This window comes from Kryptolebias marmoratus, linkage group LG15, assembly GCF_001649575.2.
Source record: "Kryptolebias marmoratus isolate JLee-2015 linkage group LG15, ASM164957v2, whole genome shotgun sequence".
Classification (NCBI taxonomy): domain Eukaryota; kingdom Metazoa; phylum Chordata; class Actinopteri; order Cyprinodontiformes; family Rivulidae; genus Kryptolebias; species Kryptolebias marmoratus.
In genome coordinates, this window is record NC_051444.1 from 21152284 (window position 1) to 21175124 (window position 22841).

The window sequence follows — 22841 nt, forward strand, 5'->3', positions numbered from 1 at the left end:
TAAAAATAGCAAAATAACAGCTTAATAAAGAAGAACAGTGAAAAATATTTTTTCCGAAGAATACTACATCAGGCCACTGGGTGGCATTGTTTGTATAATCTAATTTCGGTCTATATTTATGAACAGTTTTTACATAATATCAATTAATGTTTATTAGCAGTGACATTAAATAATTGTTTGCTTGACGGGCCATTAATTCGAGGCTCTTACAATTTTCAAAACAGTACTGTAATCATATTTAAAGTTGATTTCTTCGCATCTACCTTAGGAGTTGCTTTTACCGCCAGTGAACGTGAATGGGCTGTTCACTCAAAAAAGGGGAGGAGCACTGTGCAAAGGCAAAATAACTGTCTTGTTGGATTGTATTAAACTTGCTCGAGCTAGCATTACAAACTAAGCATTTTCTGATCATCCTTTAACTTCCGGTAAAAATAAAACCTCATATGTTCGCTACACTGCACACAGCAAATTATGACTTTGGTTAGAAAAATACACTTATAAGGTCTCTGTGTATCTGTCATGTCACTCTTAGTACAGACTGAATAGAGCACTTGATGACATGTTTTTATTTTACTTAGGTTTTTGACAATATTTTATATTTCTCATCATGGCTCTCCAAAGGAGGCCATTATATATCCAGCCTCCTGGATATAATGACCCGTGTTTTGCTAACAATGAATGCCTGATGCAAATTCAGACATGTAAGAAAGCTTTTGCTCAACAAAGAAAGCCGTATCTACAAAATAAAGGTCAAGCATTCCTAGTTGCAAAAGGAGCTACCCACATTACATATTTTGGTTTTTCAAGGGAACCTTTGGAATAACATTAGGAAAACATTCTCACAGTTTCTATTGCAATAAACGGACTATATGGTGTCAATTATTAAAAAAATAAAAATAAAATAGGGTTTATATTTATGTATCATTGGGTCATACTATATTCAGTTTTTACTTTAGAAATCTATCATGTATGTCACTGTTTTTTTAAAAACCTCCACAAGAGCTAATTTCTTCTCTCTCAAGTGAGCCAGTATTTCAGAAAATCAACACTAACACTAGGTTTTACTTTCTTTCTACAGATACACTTGGCAATCAGCAACCAACCCCAAACAGCAAAAAGGCGTTATAAAAAAGATAGGAGAAGAACAAAAAAAAAAAAAAAAAGACTTCCTTCTTCAGTCTCAAGGAGCAGCTATAACCTTAGCAGAATCATGAAAGTTGACAGTTCATTTTTCATAGGGTCATAGATCGACGAGTCTTATAAAGTAATGGGCTTTTGGGAGGCGGCTTTATGAGAGCTAAGATAGTTAAGAGACATGTGGAGGAGATGGCACAGGGAACTGAGGTCCTGCTCTGACTCATCCAGGGTTATTCCCCTCATGCTGTGGAGCAGGAGGGAGGCACGGCACTCTCAGCAATATAAACGTGTAATAAAGATTAATCTGTTGCTAGTCACCAGGCTGATAGCTTCTAAACTTGCTTGAAATAAGACTGAAATCACTTCAGAGCCAATCTTGAGACATTTAGTGAATGTCTGAGATTCCTTTGTGGGTGTCAAGCAAAAAAAAAAAAAGTATATGTGTTTGTCTTGTGTGCTTGATGTGTATGTGTATGCAGTGGTGGGGAAATTTAATCAGTGTTTCAATTTGTGTTCTTTGTGTGTGTACTTCCTTTTGATGTTACTGTTCCTGCCTATGTGTGTGTTCGGGCTTTACAGTGTTACAGTGCCATTAGGTGTTGCACACACTCACCAGGTGCATCAGACCTCTTCATGCCCCCTGTGGTTGCTCCACCGCCTCCACCTCCCAGGCCGTTGAATGCAGGGAGGTTGTCGTTGCTGTAGGCTCTGAGAACAGACAGCATGCTCATTTGCTGCTCTAGGTGAGTCTGCTGCTCAGCTTTCAAAAGTCCTGGAGGACCTGCAGGGGATAGGAGGCCTAGACCCTGCTGCCACTGCTTCTCCAGTGGTATAGTTTGGTTCTGGGTTTGGGGAACCAGAGAAATTTGTGTCATAGTGGATGAAGATGCTGCCAAACCGGCTCCACTTCTTGGGAGAAGAGAGGTGTCATCTTGAAGCTGTTTGGAATGGGTTTGGATATGATCTAAAGCTGGACTTCCCTCTTCCTCTCTCTCCATGTCTATTTGCTCATCTTCATCTCTTTCCTCTTCTTCTTGAACCACTCCACCCTCATCTTCCTCTTCATCAGAATGATTCTGCAGTTGTTGTCTCTTCGGGGTAGTTGACGGGGTTTCTGAGGTACTGTGCTCCCCAGGTTTTACAACTTCTTCATCAAATCCACCATGATCATCTTCTGCATCTTCACAGGAACCCCTCTCACCAATGTGGTCATCTCCAGCTGAAGCTGTTCTTTCAAAGACTTGGCTAGGCAGTTCCAGACCCTGTTCTGCTATATACCCCTGAAGGCCCTGACTGACTCTTGGAGACCCATCATATAAGCCACCAAACCTCCTAAAGAAGTCACTCTGAAAGGGGTTGTATGGTTGGTCATTGTGGTTGTTCCAGACTGCTTGGCTTTTCTCACCATCTTTGTCGCCATCTCTGTCCAGAACCAAAGGAGAGGTCTTGGTATTGGAAGAGTGAATGGTAGAGTGGGTTGGAGAACCCTCTCGATGAATTTCCTTGCCTGTATCAGACCGCTGCATTTGGGCTTTACTTAGATGGTTAGCCTGGAGGTGCAGGGCCATGAGCTCCAACGAGGGAGTAGAAAAAGAGCAGAAGAGGCAGCCATGCCAAGCCACATTATCATGCACAGTGACTGAGGAACCAGGGAGAGGTTCAGATGCAGACTCAGGGCGGACTGATACAGACAGATCAAGTGGTTCGTACTGAGACCCAGGCTTTCCAGGCTCTGACTTTAGTTTTCCTTCAGCTTTATCCTCTCTTTCCTGTTCATTTGAGATTATTCGTTTGGCTTTGGGCTCACCATTGTCATGGTAGCGGTGGGCAGGGAGCTGGACTGGACTCTGGTTGTCTTTAATGTCCTTCTTCATGGAACTGAGGACGAAGTTGTCCATGAAAGCCTGGAGAGAACCTTGAAAGTGGACTCCATTTCCCATCATACTTTGATAAGCTCTGCTTAGATCAGAAAAGCTTGCAGCGCTTTCTGTCCCTGGTGCCACAATGGAGGATGGGCCATCGGCATTCTTCAAGTTTTCAGCTGAAGTGGCAGAGTCAAAACGGCGGTCTCCACGATCACGATCTCGGTCATGTGAAGATATCATGCCAGCCGATGCCCACTGATGTGGCAGGAGCGGACCTGCTCTGAAGTCTAGGTTGGTTGGCATGCCCTTAAAAACATTACGGAGTACATCTGGTCGGGCAAAGACGCCACTACCTGTTTTTCCAGGATCTTCTTTATGGTCAGAAGTTGTATTGTGGCCAGAGGAAGGGCCTGATGTAGTGGAGCCATTTTGACGCTCACGATGATGACGTTCCAGGTGATATTTCAGACTGGCAGACTGGGTGCCAGCATAGTCACAATGAGGGCATCGATAGGGTTTCTCTCCTGAGAAGCCAAAAAAGAGACACAGAAAGAAAGAGGAAAAACAGTGAATAATTAACCTGCTTATTACATTAGCTGGTTATCAAAATCTATTTATTGGAGCGGGGAATGTGGACCCTAGGGTCATGTAACCTCCCTGAACACAGTAAATTAGGTCACATGAGCTCACAAAAAAGATATGCATTTCATTAACCACTATAAAAAAGGATATTAGTTGGCATAAAAATAAATGGCAGTTTTTATTATCTTAAAACAGGAGGTTTTATGAGGTAAAGGAAATTAGAGCAATCAAGAGTTCAAGAAAAAAAAAATAAATGCACATAAAATAAACTGCAACTCAGGATAACAAACAAAAACATGCCTTGTACCACCAGTACTTTGTCTTTTCTCTTCCAGTCATCAGCTCAGCACCACTTGATGCTTATGCATGTTTGTGTCTGTAGGAGTGTATATTAGGAAAGGAGTAGGGGTGTGGAAGTAGGCATCTGAATATGGGTCGATCCAGCTCCGCCAAGTGAGCCATCACTCATATCAGCATCATAAAAACATTTCACCATATGGTGCTTTCAGTCCACTACAAGAGATATCATTTTCAGCTGACAACCAAACTCTTTTGATGCTATCTGTTAAGCTGAGGGTGGGGCTGAATCTACGAGCAAATGTGTGTGTGTGTGTGTGTGTGTGTGATTACAGAGGGGTCATCGTGCCTCTGCTCTGGCTTTGTTTGCTGTGAGGCCTGTGCCTTGGCAATGAGAGTGCAATTTCTCGGACGTTCCCTATTTGCAGTTTCTCTAAAGAAGAATAAATCCGCCGGAGCGCAATATAACCCTGGCCACAGCCACACTGCAGTGAATGGAGTTCAAACTTTGAACGATACACTACAATGCAAAAATAAAAGAAGGAGAGGAAAACTTTGCAGGCGACACATGTGTACCACATGCTCGCTGCAGCTAAGCCCTGTGATAAGAAACAATATGATTCAGTACAGGATATACAGATCAAAGTGATTTATATTGCTGTAAAAGATGGTTGAATCTGTTCTGTAACATCTACATATGTTTATTTATGCTTCACATCCATATTCATGGATATTCTTGATGATGGTATAACACTGGCATTATTCTGCCAAAAGTAGATCTTCCATTGAAATGATACTTATGTTGAAATAGAACACATCCTGCTAGCAATTATAATAGGCTTGGAGTCTGAGCCAGATTTGGATTCATTAAACAATGAACAGAGAGGGAAAAAATGCTAAGCTTGATTTTTTTTCTTTCTTTTTTTTTTTTTTTACACATATACATATAAAAAGTTCCCAGAGTGGAATTTCTGTCAAAGGGATAACAACAACTCCATGTAAAAAAACAAAAAAAAAAAACAGATTTGTGGGAGAAAGAAATAAAGAAAAATAGGGGGGGGTTGCACGGCTGTAGTGTTTTGCACATTCTATATACAATATATGCCAATAAAATGTTTAGATTATGCACATGGAAACCATTTTATAGAAAAAAAGAAGGCATTGTTACGCAAGGCTGGTTTGAATGATTTAAGTCGGGCTGTGTAGTAAATCATGGATATAATTAGCAAATGGCATACTGCTCAAGTAATTTATCATTATTTAGAGGGCACCATTCCAGAAAAAGACTCTGCGATCTGCAGACCTACTGCAGAGTTCTCAAATAAAGGGCCACAAACACCAACTCAATAGAATATTGATACAAGAGAGAAAAGAATAGGCAGCCATACAAAAGAAAATTGAAGGTGAAACTGCTGAGGAGTGTAGAAAGAAAGCATAAGAGAGAAACCAAAGAAAGAGAAAGAGAGCACGCAGAGACAGAGATAACCCTGACTGAAGAACGAAAGAAAGACAGTGATGTGATATCTTTTCTTTTACACCAGAGTGTCTGTGAAGCATAGAGTATATTTAAAATAAACCATATGAGATGAGCTTTTAACCCAATAAGTGCTTCTCCTGTGAGCTGCCGAACAGAGGCTCAGTGCTGATTTAATAAGGAAACGTCCCTGATGCAAATGATCATTCTCAATCCCTCTAACTGGACAAAATGATATTCTAGAAGCCAAATTAGACAGAAATTAGACTGATAAGATTTTTTTTCATCCTCCATCTTTTCTTTCCTAATAAGAGATTGTTAATGTTTCTGCAGAAAACAAAGATTAATGCACAATGTACATATCTAAAATGAGAATAATAAGCAAAAACGATTTTACATCTGACCCCTAACCTGTGATGTTTACCGAGTAAGGCAAAATACAAAAGCCCTTTTGGAGTGATCAGTTTATGCCAGTTTTCTATTAAAATTAAGCATCTAAATATCTGGAGCAAGTGAAACAGACGACTTGTGCGTTTCTGTATCTCCTTGTGTTTATGTGTGTGTGTGTGTGTGTGTGTGCACCATTTGGAATGTGTGTGAACACATGTTTATGCATGCATGTCAGCCTGAGCCTGTGTGTATATGTGCGTGTGTGTTTGTGTCTTAGAGAGCCATTTGGACTGGCTAAGACATCTGCTCCATCATACGTCAGGGGCCTGGTGTGACATCTGGGGAATATACTGTATCCTGCCTTGCAACATTACACACAATTTACTGCTAAAGGTCATTATGTACCCGTTAATCCACTTTTAATTGATATCAGCGCAAACAGCACAACCTCCCAGCCACATGACAGATCACCGCCACCACAAAACCAGGAAATTGCTATTTGGTAGTTAAAAATAGAATGGTAAACTTTTTTTACTGTTGTTGATCTTCAGTTTATTGAGTTACTTCATGCGTTTTAGCTTTTCAAAGACAAATAACAGAGATATGGAGGGGAGGGAGGGGGGGACTTCTTACTTTGACTTTAACACTGCTGTGGCTTTAAATCATTCTTTCACTGCTTGCGGTAGGGAGAACTTCTCCAGTGTGTTTTCACGTCATGTTGCATGCAGGGATTTCATCTGGCTTTTGAGTGTATCATGACAACACCACAGAAACAAAGATAAATATGCCAAACTTGTACAGAGGGGCAATTAAACGGCTTAATGGATATGACATACTAGAAGATGAATTTCAGTTTATCCAGAAGGAAAAAAAAACCTTAGAAAAAATAGTAAATTTGCTTACATTGGCCTAAAACAGAGGGGAAACCACAAAAAATTCAATATTCTAAAAAATAAGAAAACATGGATCAGTGTGTTTTATTTTATTTTTTCCATTACACTGTTTAAAAAACAAACAAACTGGCAAATAATATGATTAAGCCTTGTGTACAACAGCTACACTGAGTCCTGAGTTTGCTATATGTATAAAAACAATATGGAGGTGACCAGTAGAGGCACTGTAGTGGCAAATGTGATGGGATGCCCATGGTTTAGAAAGCTGAATTGAGATTTTGTCATTCTGAAGTGGTGTTCTGTGTAAAAATCAATAACAACTATTGTCTTACCTGTAAATGGCTCTTTAAAAAGCCCAATTTGGAGAAATAGTTGAATTCTGGCTGAACTGACGAGCTAACAGTTAGACTCAAAGCAGTTTTGACTCCAGTGGTTTGGAATTGGATTTGCTCAGACTACCTGTTAGTTTGTCCATACAAACTGAGTGGACAAAACAGATTTTGCCATCTTCAAAAAACTCCAGTTTAAAAAATTACTTGTGGTTCATGCAGAAACAAATATTTCAATCTTTACAGTATTGTCAGTTTCAAATCACACATTTTTGGGGGCTTAAGAATATTGTGAAATTTCTTTAGGAATGGACATTGGTGTAGATTCTCAGTCATCTTGGGGTCAGTTCTGATGGTAACTGACCCTACACTGCACAGGAAGTGTTATAGCTAACTGCTACTGCAATCTGTCCTACCAAATAACCACATAATTTGAAGTAAAAACCCACAACAGCGTAAAGACGTAAGAAATATGGTTCTCATAAACTGCTCTGAATCTTTAAAGATTAAAGTTGTTTTAGCATGTCAATAATTCACTTTGGTCTTAGCTGCATTCAAATTATTCATTATCTTGTCAGTCCTGTAGAACTTAAACTCTGTACTTAAACTCTGTATCTCCAAACTGAGGTCATTCACAAAACTACAGTATCTTCAAGAGCTAGGATATAAATGTTGCATAACTTTTACACATATTCTGTTGTTATTTCAACATCAACTAAAAAAAAAACCACCTTTGACTGTCTCCATGCTCGTTATATATGTTTGTTTTGTCATAGACTAATGCAAAATAATCTTACTGATGAATTTTATTCCTGTATTTACAGCAATTTAGCTGGTTAGCTGAGTACAGTGAAGACTTTTATTTATTTGTTTTTCATTTATCTATAATGCTGGCATTCTTTATCTTTTAGGTTAGCAGTCAGTAGGGAAGTGACTGTGCTTCTATTACTGTCAGGACTAACTGTTCAATTACCAAAGAGAGGAAAATCACACCATAAATGCATAGTATATGCACAAGGGAATGTTGGATATTAAGTGTGCTCTATGGGGCAATATTAAATCGAGCACTGTTACTGTATTAAAAACAGTGACTAGAGGATATTGGAAATGGAGAAAAAAAAAAAAGGAAATGCACTGAAATAATGTTTCAGGAGTGAAATAGTTGAAGATAGAAGAAAAAAGAAGGGAGGGAGGAACCCAAAGGAAAAGAGAGGAATAGAGAGGGAGATCACAGGTCCCTCTTGATTCATTCTGATTACAAGGTTAGGTTAAGGTTAAGTGACACGGGCAAGTCATGCCTCTTCTCCTTTGCTTTCTCTCCCCCTCTTCTCATTTAAAGGTGAGCAGGGACTCTTATTGGTTATGTGCTTCGGCCTGAAGTTATGTGTGGCTATTGTCAAGAGTGAGGTCCTTTTTTTATTTTATTTTTTTATTTTTTTTACACACAGCTGCTTACTGCTAAATAGTGCCTTGTCCAGAAGGGGACAATCTGGGCCTCTAATTGCTGTCACTGAAGCCTAGATTCATTATGTGACTTTCCCATTAAAATGTGAGCATTAATTTGTATAATGAAATATCACCCTCTGCAGTGTGTTCATTAGCTCTGGCCCCACACTGTAGTGCCACAGTCGCACAATGTTAGCTACCTAGAAAACTGTGGTTAATTTTGCTAATGGATATTTTCCCACTCACTGTTCAAGAGGAAATTAATACTGTAACATTACCTCTTTAACTTTTTGAGGAATTTAAATTCACTTCATTCCTTTCAAGCCGGTGTTAGTCGCTCATTAATCTCTGCGTTGCACGGCACAATGCTGCCTCGACCAGCTTGGTAAGCAACTCCATTGTGTCAGTCACTTTGCATTAGACGAAGGCGAGCTCGACTGTCATCTGTGAATTTCCCTTCATTGTCAACACGGCACAGAGAAGATCTTCTGCTGCTGCAGAAGTCATCTTGTGGATGTAATCAGGGTGTCACAGTGGAGCTGCTATGATTAGGTTATAGGAATGATTTAAAGGCCACATATTGGGGATGCATCAAGCTTTGTTTTTCCTGCTCATGTGTGGAAGACACAATGTTAAAGCTGTGCTTAGACAGGCCCACGTCCAAGGACACATTCCATTCTAAAAACATAACATCCTCACTAAATTATAAGTTTTTGCATTGGGGCACGAGATCAGGGCTTTAATTTTACTTTATGTTTAAATTTGAAAGAACGACTGTAAACTATACAGCCAATGAAATAAGATCACTCTCCTTATGTGTTTTGCAAAATGAGTTAACACCAGGCCAGGCTGAGGTCTCCACTTCCTCTATGATAAAATATGGCTCTCATGGGTATTCTTACTACAGTATACTACTCAAAACAGACATAACTCAGCTCTCGAACCACTAGATATCAAATGCCTCCCAAAGCCATCACCAGCTACTGTAGTGTTACTGGGATAGCTTAGCCTGGTTGTGCTCTTTAACTTAAGAAATCTAATTTTGTGTGTATACACCAAATGTGTTAGCATGCTACAGTGAGAGGGTTTTTCTCTGACTCAGATCGATATGAGCTTTTTGTTGAGGAAATCAAAAAGGGGAGTTTGCCCACAATTTAAAAACTAGGTAAGAGAATTTTAAAAAAGCAGATCAGACAGGGTTTTATATTTGTTTGTTTTAATAGCAGAAAATTATTTTGTATCTTAGTTTCAGCTTCAGTTTAGCTTGAACTGACAGCAGTTTAACTTTGTCTTTTTTTTTTTTTTTTTGTTAAATAAAAGCCTTCTAAAAGTCCTGAATGATTAGGGGGGAAAAAAGTACAAATAATCTAAATTCTTTGGATTTCTGTAGCCAGGAAAGCATGTACTGAAATGTTTTAAAGAAAATGTTAGCATGTTTGATCTGTTAGTGCTTGAAGCATGTGATGGAGATTATTCTCTATCACACTATATGATAGTTTGACATCTGTAAAACGTGACTGAGGTATAGCCATTCTTTTTTTTAGGTCAATTTCCTGTGATGGCCGTCTTGAATAAGGTTAATTCCAGAAGTTAATCAGTTGTTGATGCGCATCCATTGCATTAACTACTTTTTGAAAGTTTCAATAAAATTTGTCCTGTGGCGCACGAGATATCTTGCTAACAAAACAACAAGGACACACACAGGCAATTACAGTACATGGTAGCCTGCCTCTCATGGCAGCAGACAATACACACAGTATAATTTTTCCCCTCCTAACAAAGCATTTCTAGTTCTAAATGTTTATAGATAAACCTACATGCTGTAAATTATGAAAACACAAACAACCTTATCACTTGCAACTTTATGAAGAACCTGTAAAAGGTTCTTAATCTACATTTTGATGTCTCATGAATTGATTGAGTCAATTATGCAAGAAAGTCCCAATTCTCTTGTTGAAGCTTTCAACATGTGAGGATTTGTGTATTTATTTATTTTTTTCATAATTGCATTTATTTTAAAATAACATCATTGCATTTGGGGTTTTGTTGATACAATATAGTATACTCACTAGCAATTATTGGGTTTCCTGATATCCTGATGAACTGCAGAGATATATGTTTTCAGTTTCACAGAAGTCTCCGATAAAACTAGATGAATTTAACACATTAGGATTTTGATCTACCCTCAGTGTTCTGGGACAGAACATGAAGCACCATAATGTCACAATTATTTGAAATTGCCATCTTGAAAGTCAGGATTGTGTGTTTCCAAAACACAACCAAACTATTTTTGTTCATCAAAACAGCAACCCTCATTAAAAACAATCCCATGTTATTTAGAAGTGTCCAATAATATCACTCTACTTGTGTGGCAAAGTTTTATATTAATAAAAAAAAGTTAATTGGTTAAACCATAAACTAATCATAAACAACTCATTAATTCTTATCTTGCACTTCAAAGATAAAGGCTACCTAATGATTCCAGCTCTCTTTTTTTTGACTATTCTTTCAAAAAATAATGTTATGTGACTGGCCATTACAGGAAAATATAACCTGTAATTATGTTTGAAAAATATGTGAGTTTTAGTGGCTAAATTGAGTTTCTACTTACAAAGTAAATTGAATGCAGCATTAATTTAATCAGGAAGCAACTGAGCCAGCAGAGAATGACAACGTTTTTTTCACCAGAAAGTGAATTTTTTTAACCCTATCCGGATTATTTACCTAACCCTAACAAACATATATTACTGACTGTCATAATGTTATAATATTATATTTCTAAAACAGTTGCCCTGAGTAAACTTTACCTAATATGACATAAAGACCTGTAAATTGTCCGTCAAACTGCTTTTCCATTTTCTGCCTCCAGGCTTCTAAAAAGGAATTTGTGGTTTGTAAAAAAAAAAAAACAGGAGGAGGAAAAAGCCTCAATATTGTCATATAATATGTGCAAAACTTCCTGCTGTCAATGACAGCCATGGTTTAATGGACACCTTGTGGGTCGTATTTGTGGCATAAACAATCAATCTCTAAGGCCAAATGAATTGGAGGACTTGTGGCTGTGTCCAGACTAGAAACACTAATTTGTTTTAATATTTTTCAGAGGCTGGAGATAGGCACTAGGTCCCCATGATCCAAAAAGGAGAAGCGGACAAAGAAACTGGATGCATGGATGGATGGATTTTTCAGAGGCTGAGATTCACTTGGGGAACTTACGCTTTACACACAAGGACCGTCTGACTAAAATCAGGTGTCCTTGTTGTGAGATATCTTCTTCACAGTCGAACAGTGACTTTAACCTGGATAGTCAATGAAGCATTTGTACCTTTCAGAGAGGAAGAACACTGGCTACCATCCACAATCCACATAATGAGTCTGGCTTCAGACTTCAGTAACAACCGTGGGACGGACTATCCCAGAACTGAACCATGGTTAGTTCAGCTAAAAAATCAAGCTAAATCTATTAGGCACACCATCTCACGCACATCCCCAAATTGTGGACAGGGCAGCTTTGTTTTGCCTTGAAAGTTATTGAGAGTTAGAGGGTGTGAAATTGCCCTCTGAGTGATGTCATTGAAAGACACTGAACCCTTGTTGTGATAATTAGAGCTCAATGAAATGATGAGCTGTAAAAAAAAAAGAAAAAGAAAAAGAGAATAACAATGGCTATAAGCCTAAATGAGGGACACTGTTAGGAAGCACATATTCCTACTAGTGAAAAGCTTTCTTTATTTGGGTTTGTGTCAATTTGAAGAAAATGCGTGCCAATCCAAGAGCTGATAAAACTGTACAGGGGATTACATTTTGAGGACAAAACAAGATTAATATTTAGGTGACAATTGCAGTTTGTATTACTGTTCCACTTGGACTGCTGAATTTTATGGAACTACTTAACTTTAGGCCATATTGATGTTAAGATTGAAAAACTGAATAAATGGTCTTTCCTGCTTCACTGTTTTTTTCTCTTCAGTTATAATGATTCCAGTTTTCTCGTTTGCAATATTTGAAATTGATTAATCTGCATAATATTCATCATATAACAAAGAGAGTGACTCCAATATGTGATTAGGCCAATATTCATGCATCAATATGTCAATCTAACCCCCAGAAGAAATGTCAGAACAAGTAGCAAAGTAAATTTTGCATGAAGTACAATAAATGTTTAATTGGTGAAGAAAAGTGATCTGAGCCTGTGTGAGAGAAGTGATAGATGAACTGACCTGTGTGTATCCGCAGATGGACTTTGAGATGATGGGAGGTGCGGAAGGACTTGCCACAGTAGGGGCAGTCTTTGGAAGACGAGCCCAGACACCGCTCACGAACCTGGGATGGTGGCGGCTGAATGTTCGCAGCTGACTTCCCCACGTCCTCCCCAACATCTGGAGCAAACACAGAGACAACACAAGGAGGGAGGGACAAATGGAAGGTGTGTTGAGTGCCACTTCAAACCAGCCCTTCACACATCACAACACAGTTCTTTTTTTCTCTTTGTCGGCTGTCTGTCTGTCATTGTCCTTCCTTTTTCGTGCTCGATGTGCAAATGCTGTACAAACACATCAAAGGAGTTCACGGGCCGAGCTATTTTTCTCCCTGACAGAACGCTGACAGTTCATAAGCTTTTCAGTTTCTTTGGAAACACAGTGGCTAAGAGATACACCCCCCGTTAACTCAAGCACACACACACAGACACACACCCTCAACACTACCACCACCTCTTCTTTTCTTTTCGTATGTTTCCCTTGTTTTTATATTCCTTGCTATCATTATCATTCCTATTAAGCATATGCTGGATAGCAGAGAAAATTAAAAATGCAAAATAAGACAAGCAGAAAGAGAGAGGAAAAAAAAATGAGAGAAAGAGATTTGGCTTTGTCAGCATCGCAGGATATCCTTACATCTCTTCCTGCGACCTAATTTTGACAGGTAGCTGTCAGAGATATGATAGGGTGATAACAGCTTTGACCCAGCCCTCCGCCACTTCCTCAGCATGCCAAAAAAAAACGATGATGCACAGTTTAGTGCAACGGCAGTCTGTTATCAACACAATCAGCCTCTGAATAGGAATCTAAAGATGAGTGACGACAACCTGGGAATGTGTTGACAGCAGCATAATCTGAGGTGAGGGTGTCATCGTCAGATTGTACACACTGGCCTTGTTGTACAGATAGTCAAGAGCCTGTGATGTGCAGCATTTAAAGGGCTGAGAAACACAGCTAGGTTAAAAACATAAAGAAAAAAAAAACAACTGAAAGAAACAATAAAATAACATGCAAAATAACATTGACATGTTTGAAATATCAGAAATGTAAAATTAGAAATATGTGTACAAGGTGTTGGATGGATGTCACCATCCATGCAGCAAAGAGTTGTCAAAAAAAAGAACTTATTTCATTTAAAAAGTATAACTTTTTTTCTGTGGCTCTTTTAAAAGTATTATTTGTTGGACAGTCATTATTCCTGCAAGATACAGTCATCAGATGTGCACATTGCTAAGCAGCAAGAAGCTAAACTTTGTGCACATGAACAACTTTCAGCCAGTGCTAAGCCTTTTAGTATGTATGTGACCCACTGAGCACATACTGTATATGGTACTATAAGAATGTTATTTATTTTCTAATGTGGTAGATGATTTGGTGCACACATAGAAAAAAAAAGAACAAAGCAAGCAAGAAGAAAAAAATAAATAAATAAAAATCGAGCAGCCCAGTTAAGAAACAATGAGGAGCATTTTTTAACAGTCGCCTAATCTTTTCTTTTCTCTGGCTCCCCCCATCTTTTTCCACACTCCTTTATCGCAGAGCCAAATAAGGTTTACAGAATAGAAAGGCCAAAGTCAGCTCTTCCATCCTGACACTAAACACACAACTCCCTCCGGTCAGGCCGCTGTCACGCTGGAGGCCATTTAACCCAACTGAAAGTTAAATGTGTAACAATAGACAGATATGAAATACCAGCTGCTTCTGCTCGGGCTCAGTGTGGTTTGATTGTGTTTTCAGTCCAATGAAGAACTGGTTTTAAAAGCATTTATTGAACTATAAAACTTAGTTTAAATCATATAAGGGTGGGAAGTCAGCATAGTTTGTTATTTTCATGTTTATAGAAACAGGAACTGAGAACTGGCTGTCCAAGATCTCTGTTAAAGGAATGTTTTGGCCATTTTCAAATTATGTTTTCTGAAAAGTAATGACCAAGTAATATCTTGTGAATAGCCTTCTGAGTGACCTCAATTTTACAAAACAGAGTTTACTTCTTATAGTACTGACAAGCAAATGGCTTGTCTAAACACAGCTAAGACAAAAGTGAATTGCTGCCATTTTAGAACAGCTTCAGTCTACAAAAGCTCATAATTGTTAATGCAAATGCAGTTTTATAAACTTACAAACATTTTTGCACAAAACCCTAATCTACATAGAATATTGTGGTGATTTGCAAGCACAAACAGCAGCAGGAGACGGTAGCACTTCTACTGCATTGTGAGGACACTCAGCAGAAATTTCATGTTTTTTTGTTGACATATTTCTGTTATGCAACAATGACACTGGTGTAAATTTTAGGATAATAGCATTTGCATGTATTGCTATGTCATTTTTTAAGGTCAAAGTTGTTTTAAGATGGCAGCGATCCACTTTGCTTTTGGCCCCACTTGAATTAGTCTTTAGCTTGTTAATCCGTCAAACTTAAACTCAAGTTCATAGTACTAGCTTCAAAAATAATGTAACAATTGTTCATACCTTTTACACAGAACTCTACTTCAAAGTGGCCAAAACATCCCTTTAAAAACATAGTTATGCAAAGAGGTGATAAACTGAAAAACAAAACATTGAATGGTTTCACTGCGTCTACCTAAATTCAGTTAAAAAAAACAAAATTCTATTTCGGTGACATTTCAGTTATACTTCACACAAAATGTATGTAAAATATCCAACATCTTTCAGAATGATGCTATTGTCAGAACCACATGAACACATCGCCCAGCTAATATTTGGCTTCATCATTTGTATTCATTCTAAACTTGGCCTGCAAGGAGAAAATAATTAAATAAAAAAACAAATTCCCTCAGTGCCTGATCCAGGACTTCACCATACTGTAGCCATAGCCGCCTCCACATAAACATATTTTGAGTGGTCTACTGTACAGATCCTGTTTTGGCAACGATTCCCAGCATCATGTAACAGACACTGGCCCACCTGCCCACCCCAGATGGGGTTTAAAATTAAAAAATCCAAAACACAGATTAGAAGCAGGACAAACAGTAAAACACACACACACATACACGCACACCCCCACAAACACACATACACATTTCTCTTGCTCTGTCACAAACACACAGACAGACATGTCCTTGTGTGTCAGGGTTAATAGTGCTCCTGTAAGAGGAAGACACACTACTGAGAGGATGAGAGTGTGCTCTCCTGGCATATAACAGCCCTTCAATAATAAATGGGCTTCACACATTACCAGACACACACACACACACAGACACACAGAGCATACGCAAGGAAAAGTAAAACACAACTTTGGGTTTGCTTCCTTCCCATGAGTGTGTCAGTATGTATGAAAACGTGCACACCGAGCTGATCATTCCTTGGCACTAAGGTGGGCGTCCAGCATGCATGTCTTTAATCAGTTGACTGATCCGTAGCTTTAACGCGGCTGTTCCAATTACTGTAAAAGTCATCCTGCTCCTTATAACCACAAATATTGACACTTTATTGCACAACACATTTATGACATTTTGAAGGTCACACTGTATATCAGGCATCATCGTTCACAGCGGGGTTTGTGATGTGGGGAGAGAGTCTCGAGTCGCCTGTTGACACCCAGCTGTAACCATCCTCTGAGTATTGATGTTCACTCCCTTTATTCTCTTTTATTTATGCAAAGAATTACTGTGGGGGAGACATGTTATTTAAGGGATTGTCACAGGTGAGTTGTTGGCTTTTTTGAAACTGCAAATGCTACTTTATCTCTGAACTTTTCACAATTACAAATATAAGAACTTCACACTGTCTTTCCTGGCATTTCAGTAGGTGGAATTGCAAAAAAATTAGTTGAAAAAGTGGCAAAAGAGTATCATTAAGAATGAAAGAAAGAAAAGAAACATGAACCGCTAATAAAGCTATCAAGTATTAACATGTTAAATATAAAATCAATCAAAAGTGGAAAGAAAAACAAAACAAAAAGAAATTAGATTTTTTTTTTATTACTTCAAAGATTCTGAAATTTAACCTTTTTGTATTCATAAGTTCTTGCTTAGCTACATTTCTTGTAAAAGACAAACCTTCCTCCTATACTGATGTATATTCATGCCACCCTAAGACCATGCTTTTAACATTAATTCACTAAAGATCAAATTTGATATCATAAATAGAATCACTACACAATATTTTTTATGAAAAATTGAACCCAGCTCTCTCTTAAAACTTAAACACCCAAGCAGTTTTTGTCATTGTTTATGAAACCTTCTCTTTGCGCTATCCCAGAAAAAAAAAAAAAAAAGAAAGAAACATGACAAACGCAAAACTGTGAATGTGCTAGTACAAGAGTATCACAGAGAGGGGGAAAAAAATACATGTATAATTCAGCTGTATCTGATCTGAGACCAGCTCCTCTCCCCTCTGCCTTTACTGGTGTCACGGCGGCGTAATGGAACATGCCAGAACAAAGGCTCTGAGATCAGTTTGGAGCAGAGTTGAGCAGGCCATCTGGGAGGCAGGCTGAGTATCAGTCACTCTGCCTGCTGTCTGCTGCACTCACACTCATGTACGCACACTTCCCCTCTGACTAACTGTGCCGCTACAGTGCAAATGCGAGTCTGAGTGTGTGCGGGTACGACACCTCACTCCCTTCTGACCGCACGTCACCAGGATCTCGGCTGCACCGCCATCGTGGGGATTTGCCACCGAGGCAGCCTCGACGACTGACTGACAAATTTATAAATCAATGTGGATCTTCACGTGTGTCAGTGTTCGTGTGGCATGCTGCTTACTACTTTCTAGCGGCCACACCCAGTTCCCATTAACAGAAAAAAAAATCAACAATAAAAACAACCAGCTGAGCCAAAGACTGTGTGTGAATACATGGTGCCAGGGGTGCAGGTCGGTTGGTGGTGGGTATGATGGGGAGATGCCAGTTCTTTAATGGTGCTCTTTCAATCACACTTTGCACTCTAAACGCTCTGTGGTTTTGATTAGCATGATATCACTTTCAGGAAATAAAACAAGGGGGTAAAAAGCACATCAGTCATAAAAACACAAGATGTTTTTGCTTTTTGCTTGGCCATTATTCTAATGTGTCACGTGGCTCCTGTCGAAGCCCATCGCCTCTCCCTGTAGCCAAATAAGTGATTGGGGGAGAGGACGAGTGTGTGTGTGTGTGTGTGAGTGAGTGGGGTGGAGGGGTGGCGGAAACATTTTGAAAAGGGGAAAGATATTAAGAGAGATTGGGTGAGAGGGAGGGTGGCAGGGGAGAGAGAAAGAGTAAAACGTGATGACATCATTTGAAAGGCATTAGGCTTTAAAAATGCGCCCGGGGGGACTTGATTTCCTTACACCAGAGCAACACAACACCATCCGGCCTGATGCTTGTTCCCTCTTTCTCTCTCTCACACATACACACACCTCCCAGCACCCCCATGCCTTCATTCTTTTTTTTTTTTTTTTGATTTGGACCGATGCCATCTTTGTGAGCGTCTGGTTCATGCGAGTTAATCAATTTGAGGTTTAGTTACACTGCTGATGCTTGCATTCCAGCCACTGCTAGAACGTAATCTGAACTTGCAGAATTTATTAACCAAACACCAATTATCATTAAACACCACTGCATTATCCCCCTCCTTTTACTACCTGACAAGGACTACTAAATGAAATTTTAGATTAAAGTTATTCGACTTGTGATTTATGGGCATTGAGAAAATTCTAATGCGAGGCTCTTTTAATGTGCAGATGGTCTGCGCTTTTTTCTTTTATTATTATTTATTTATCTTATTTTATTTCCTCCATGGGAATACACCGGGGATTAGAGAAGTCTCTGAGGTATTACAGCAACCAGGTCTAGACTAAGAAGAACACAAGGAAGAAAGAAGAGGGGGGACCACAAAAGAGCATTTGTGCTCTAAATTTTGCATCTCTTCACCTCACACATGTTGTTTCACCACTGACCCTGCTGAGCAGCAGAAATGAGACCAACTAATGTGCGAGAGCCAAAAAATAATGGTAGAAACTAAAAATAAAGAGAGCGCGAGTTTTTGTTTACCCCTGCAATGTTTGTGAGATTAAAACAGCAGCAGAATGTGTTACATATAAGGCGGTGGGGTAAACAGGGGCACCAGATGTTCTTTGATGTTAATAATGGCATTTATTATTAATATTAATTAGACCGCATTCAGCAATACATTTGGGCCATTTCCAAGTCAATTAAGCAAAATGGCATTCGGGAGATGTTGAAACGACATTTTAAGGCAGGTGTTCAGCGGTCCCCTAATAAAACATTTTTTCAGCTACTGAAAAAAAAAAAAAAAACACATTTTGAGGCTGATTTTATTTATTTTCTCTTTGTTTACGCTTCCGCAGTATTTTTCTCTTCTCTGGTGACTGCTACACTTGCAGCTGTATCTCAAAAACGACATATTGAGGATCGTTTTTACATTCAGAATGCATTACCTAATTAAAATGTACAGTATTGGATAATTCTGATAATGCACACATGCTGTGTCCACACCCAGGCGAATACAGTGACAGACACTGAAAGGATGGCGAAGGGGGTTTAATCCGCAGATGAAGCTTTGATCATGAATATCATGAAGATGGCAAAAGAATTTTATTCACTGTTTCAAATTTAGACAAAATGAAACAATTCACCTCTCACCTTTTTTCCTAGTCAGTGGGGTTTAATCTGTAAAGTTAAGAAAACCTCAACACTGTGATACCGGGACACAAGGTGCATAGTTTTGGTAATACTAGTAGACGCCAGTTTCACCAAATCTAATTAGACAACACAAGCCAGAGGCCTCACACCAGGGGGTGTCTTTTCTATACAATCAAAAATAATCCTTGGTTAGAAGGGTAAAAAACACACCAATTCTAAAGCTCTTTTCAGTTTAATCTAGACCTCTGAATAGGGTCCTGCCACACCTCTCAGACTGTGTGTGTTTATGCCGGTGTGTGCGCTCAGCCCTGCATTTGGCAGCAGGCCCTCTTTTTTTTTCAAAGCTGGTAGAGGCAGCAGCCTTACAATGGTACATTAACAATCTGTGCGTTCATTTATCAGTGCGTGCGATTTGGACTCTCCGTTCATGGCGCACTGCACTTTTCATGGCTGAAAATTAATGAACAAGCCTCCCCTCGCAACAAACATGCACCTGTGCTGCAGAGATGCTAATCACAAACATTTATATTTATTAGTGAACACCCGCACTAAGACTGGAGTTGTGGAGGAGAAAAAGAAAGAGAGAGGATGAGAAAACAACGGAGGGGTGAGGGTTCTCTTTTTTTGACGTGTGTAATAAAGGGGAAGTGCTCATGAAAAATTGTGTTAAAGCTGTTTGTTTGAAGCACCTTTCCTTTGAATGAAAGTGGGATACAGAAGCACATTTATTCCAAACACTTTCAAAACCCGTAAGATAGAAATTTGATTTCTGGGGTCTAGAACCTGGAAGATTTCAAAGTGGGCTTTTTTGAGGCTGTTTATTTATTTATTTATTTATTTATTTATTTATTTATTTATTTGCCACTTCTTTTTTTCCACCCACCGTTTCACCACCACCCCCCGACCGACAGAAGGTGGCTCTCTCCCTCAGTAAAGGCTATGCCTCTGCCCAGATAGGAGAAGAGGAATGGTGCCATAAGTTTCTCCCTGGCACTGGCCCACCTTTGTTTTCCCCCCCTACTCAAGTCTGTTTCAGGCTTCAAAGAGCATTGGAAAAAGACATACACACACACTCAGAGATGCACATCCACGCTCATACAAATGTCTGAGGGAGCACTGATGTCTCACTAACTTTATCATTCTAGCAGGGTGATCATAGCCCCGTTGAGAGGCTGTGGATGATGCTTGAGGGTCTGTGAGTGTTTGAGTGCCTGTGTGTATTTATGTGTGTGTGTGTATGTGCGTGTGTGTCCTGTCCACCACAATTTGAATGTATGCATGAGAGCACAAAAGGCAGATGGGGACAGAGGTAGGTGTCTTTTAGGACATGAAGACAAAAGCAATTACTAATGTGTTTGTCTCTTTTATGCACACACACATTTGTGTGTGTGTGTCTCTGTGTGTGTAATGCTATAATAATCAGGGTGTATATTCATCATGTCCCCTCTCAGTCTGTGTTGGCAGGAAGTGGTGTGGTTACCATTAGTGAAGGATGACTAGGTTGCTGCCTCACTTACCAGGATACAGCTGGATTTCTCTTGGTAGAGCAGCACTGAAAAAAGGAGTTAAAATGTATTGAAAATTAAAAAAAAAGTTAAATGAGAGATATGAAAAGGAGAAGAATGAAATGTAAGATAGAAGGGGCATTGCTTTAGAGTTAAAAAAAATCAAAGAAAAAAGTTGATAGAACAAGATGTTAGAATTATTATAGAATAGGTATTAAAAAGCTATAGTATAAACACACACACGATGGGAAAAACAGAAGTTCTACATAGACTACATGTGCAGTGTAGACCGCTACCTAAGTATGACAACTACCCTGTTGCACTGTCTCTTTAACTCTGAATAAAGTAGAACTCCTTCCTAAGCCACCATTGATTTCCTATTCATTCCTGAGCATGCTAAATCAACAGCAAGCACAATAGGCCAATCATCAAACTCTGCTTCAGTACCACCACTTCTATCCCACCCTCAATCCATCTGGCACTGGTCAGAGTTTATACTGTACATGGCATCAATGCTCTGCACACCACAGCCATTAGTGGTGTTACTCTCCATCAATGAAAATGAATCAATTAGGCCTCATTAAGGATGCATATTAAGGTGGAGTAATTATCTGGTGAGGGATGTAGCTACAGTGATCGATAGCTCGGGAGCATAAATGCACACTTAAAGACATATATTACCACAAGGGATGAACACTTTTTAACAAGGTCTCTTTGGAAAGGGAATTCCACGGTGGGTAAATCTGTGCATGCATTCGTTCTCTCTCTCTCTCTCTCTCTCTCTCTCTCTCTTTCTGTGTGTGTGTGCGTGTGTCTTGGCGGGGGTATGTGCATATGTGTGTGTGTTTGAGTTAGAAAGGCTGCAGCCTGGTTTGACAGTAAATCCAAACACCAAGGACATGTCCTGTCTTTCCTTTCTATGAGCTTGCCCAGTGTCTCAGAAAATGAAATAAAAAGATTTATATAGTAGCTGCAAACACCCCACACTAGTGTGTATGTCTCAGACTCAGAGACTTCAAGGAATGCTCCTGTTAGGTGTGCAAAAGCTCTACACCATCCTTGTAGTCAAGTACATCAGGGCTATGATGTTGGTTTTTAAATTCATTGTGCCACTTTTTTCACAAGTCTTTATATCTGATTAAACACAGAGATCATAGTAAAACTGGTAAGGCCACCTTCCCATTGGAAGACAATCCAGCTACAATCTAAAAAAAAAAAAAAATAAAAATCAGCTAGAATGTAGAATGTCCTTGCATTGTCTTGGCAAAATCTTCAGCAGTGTATTAAAATCCCAGTGGCCTTTGCATTATATGTGATAGACTGTGATAAATCCACAATGGTTTTAAGCACAAAACTTCCATAGTGAGTCACAGTATGTTATAATGGTGGCAGAATGTCAGGGTCCTGGATGGAGATTGGTGGCAATACTGCCAGCCTGAACACACCACATATGGCTTGGTTGTCCAGAGTCTGAAGCAGGACTGGCTACGCTGGCCTCATGATGAATCAGGATTGTGACAAAGTGAAGGAAACAACCCATCTTAGATGTGGTAGCATTGTGCTAGTGTGACATGATCCTCTGGTACACATATGCATCCTGACGCAGTCTATGGGAGTTGTGCCAGAGCAGGTGTATAAAGAGTGGTGAGGACATAGAACATATCAGTGAAAATCTACTTGGCAAGTACCAAGGGCATAGCAGCATCATGACTGCCTTCACACTGAAAGGCTGTAACCCTAACCCTAAATTTGCCATGATCCAGCCACATTTGAATAGGTCATGGAGAACGTAGTAGGGTTGTTAGTGTTAAAATACAAATATTTCTAATGTACCCAGGGAGGAAAGAAATTTGCAGGGAAGTTTATCTGCAAACAACAGCATTTTAAAACTCACTGTTGTGGTTATTGAATGTAAAATTGTTTGCATTTTCAAATGCCAGCATAGAACTACTTGGAATTTAATACTTTTCCAACTTCTGTTAGTTTGTTAAAATGTGCATAAATCTTCTCAAAGTTCCAAACCCACAAGTAATGTTTTCAACTTTTTGAGAATGTTG

The 22841-nt window shown here is 39.2% G+C and overlaps 1 protein-coding gene across 2 annotated transcripts in view; it reads right to left on the minus strand.

Moving 5' to 3' along the window:
• The window catches only part of znf536 (zinc finger protein 536), a 196308-nt gene that overhangs the window by 42821 nt on the left and 130646 nt on the right, over nucleotides 1-22841 (minus strand). For both annotated transcript variants that reach the window (XM_037979693.1, XM_017419574.3), the window contains 2 exons: nucleotides 12634-12792; nucleotides 1751-3526 (listed from right to left, as the gene is read on the minus strand). In XM_037979693.1, coding sequence (XP_037835621.1) covers nucleotides 1751-3526; nucleotides 12634-12792 — 1935 coding nt within the window. The remainder of the gene's footprint in view (nucleotides 1-1750; nucleotides 3527-12633; nucleotides 12793-22841) is intronic.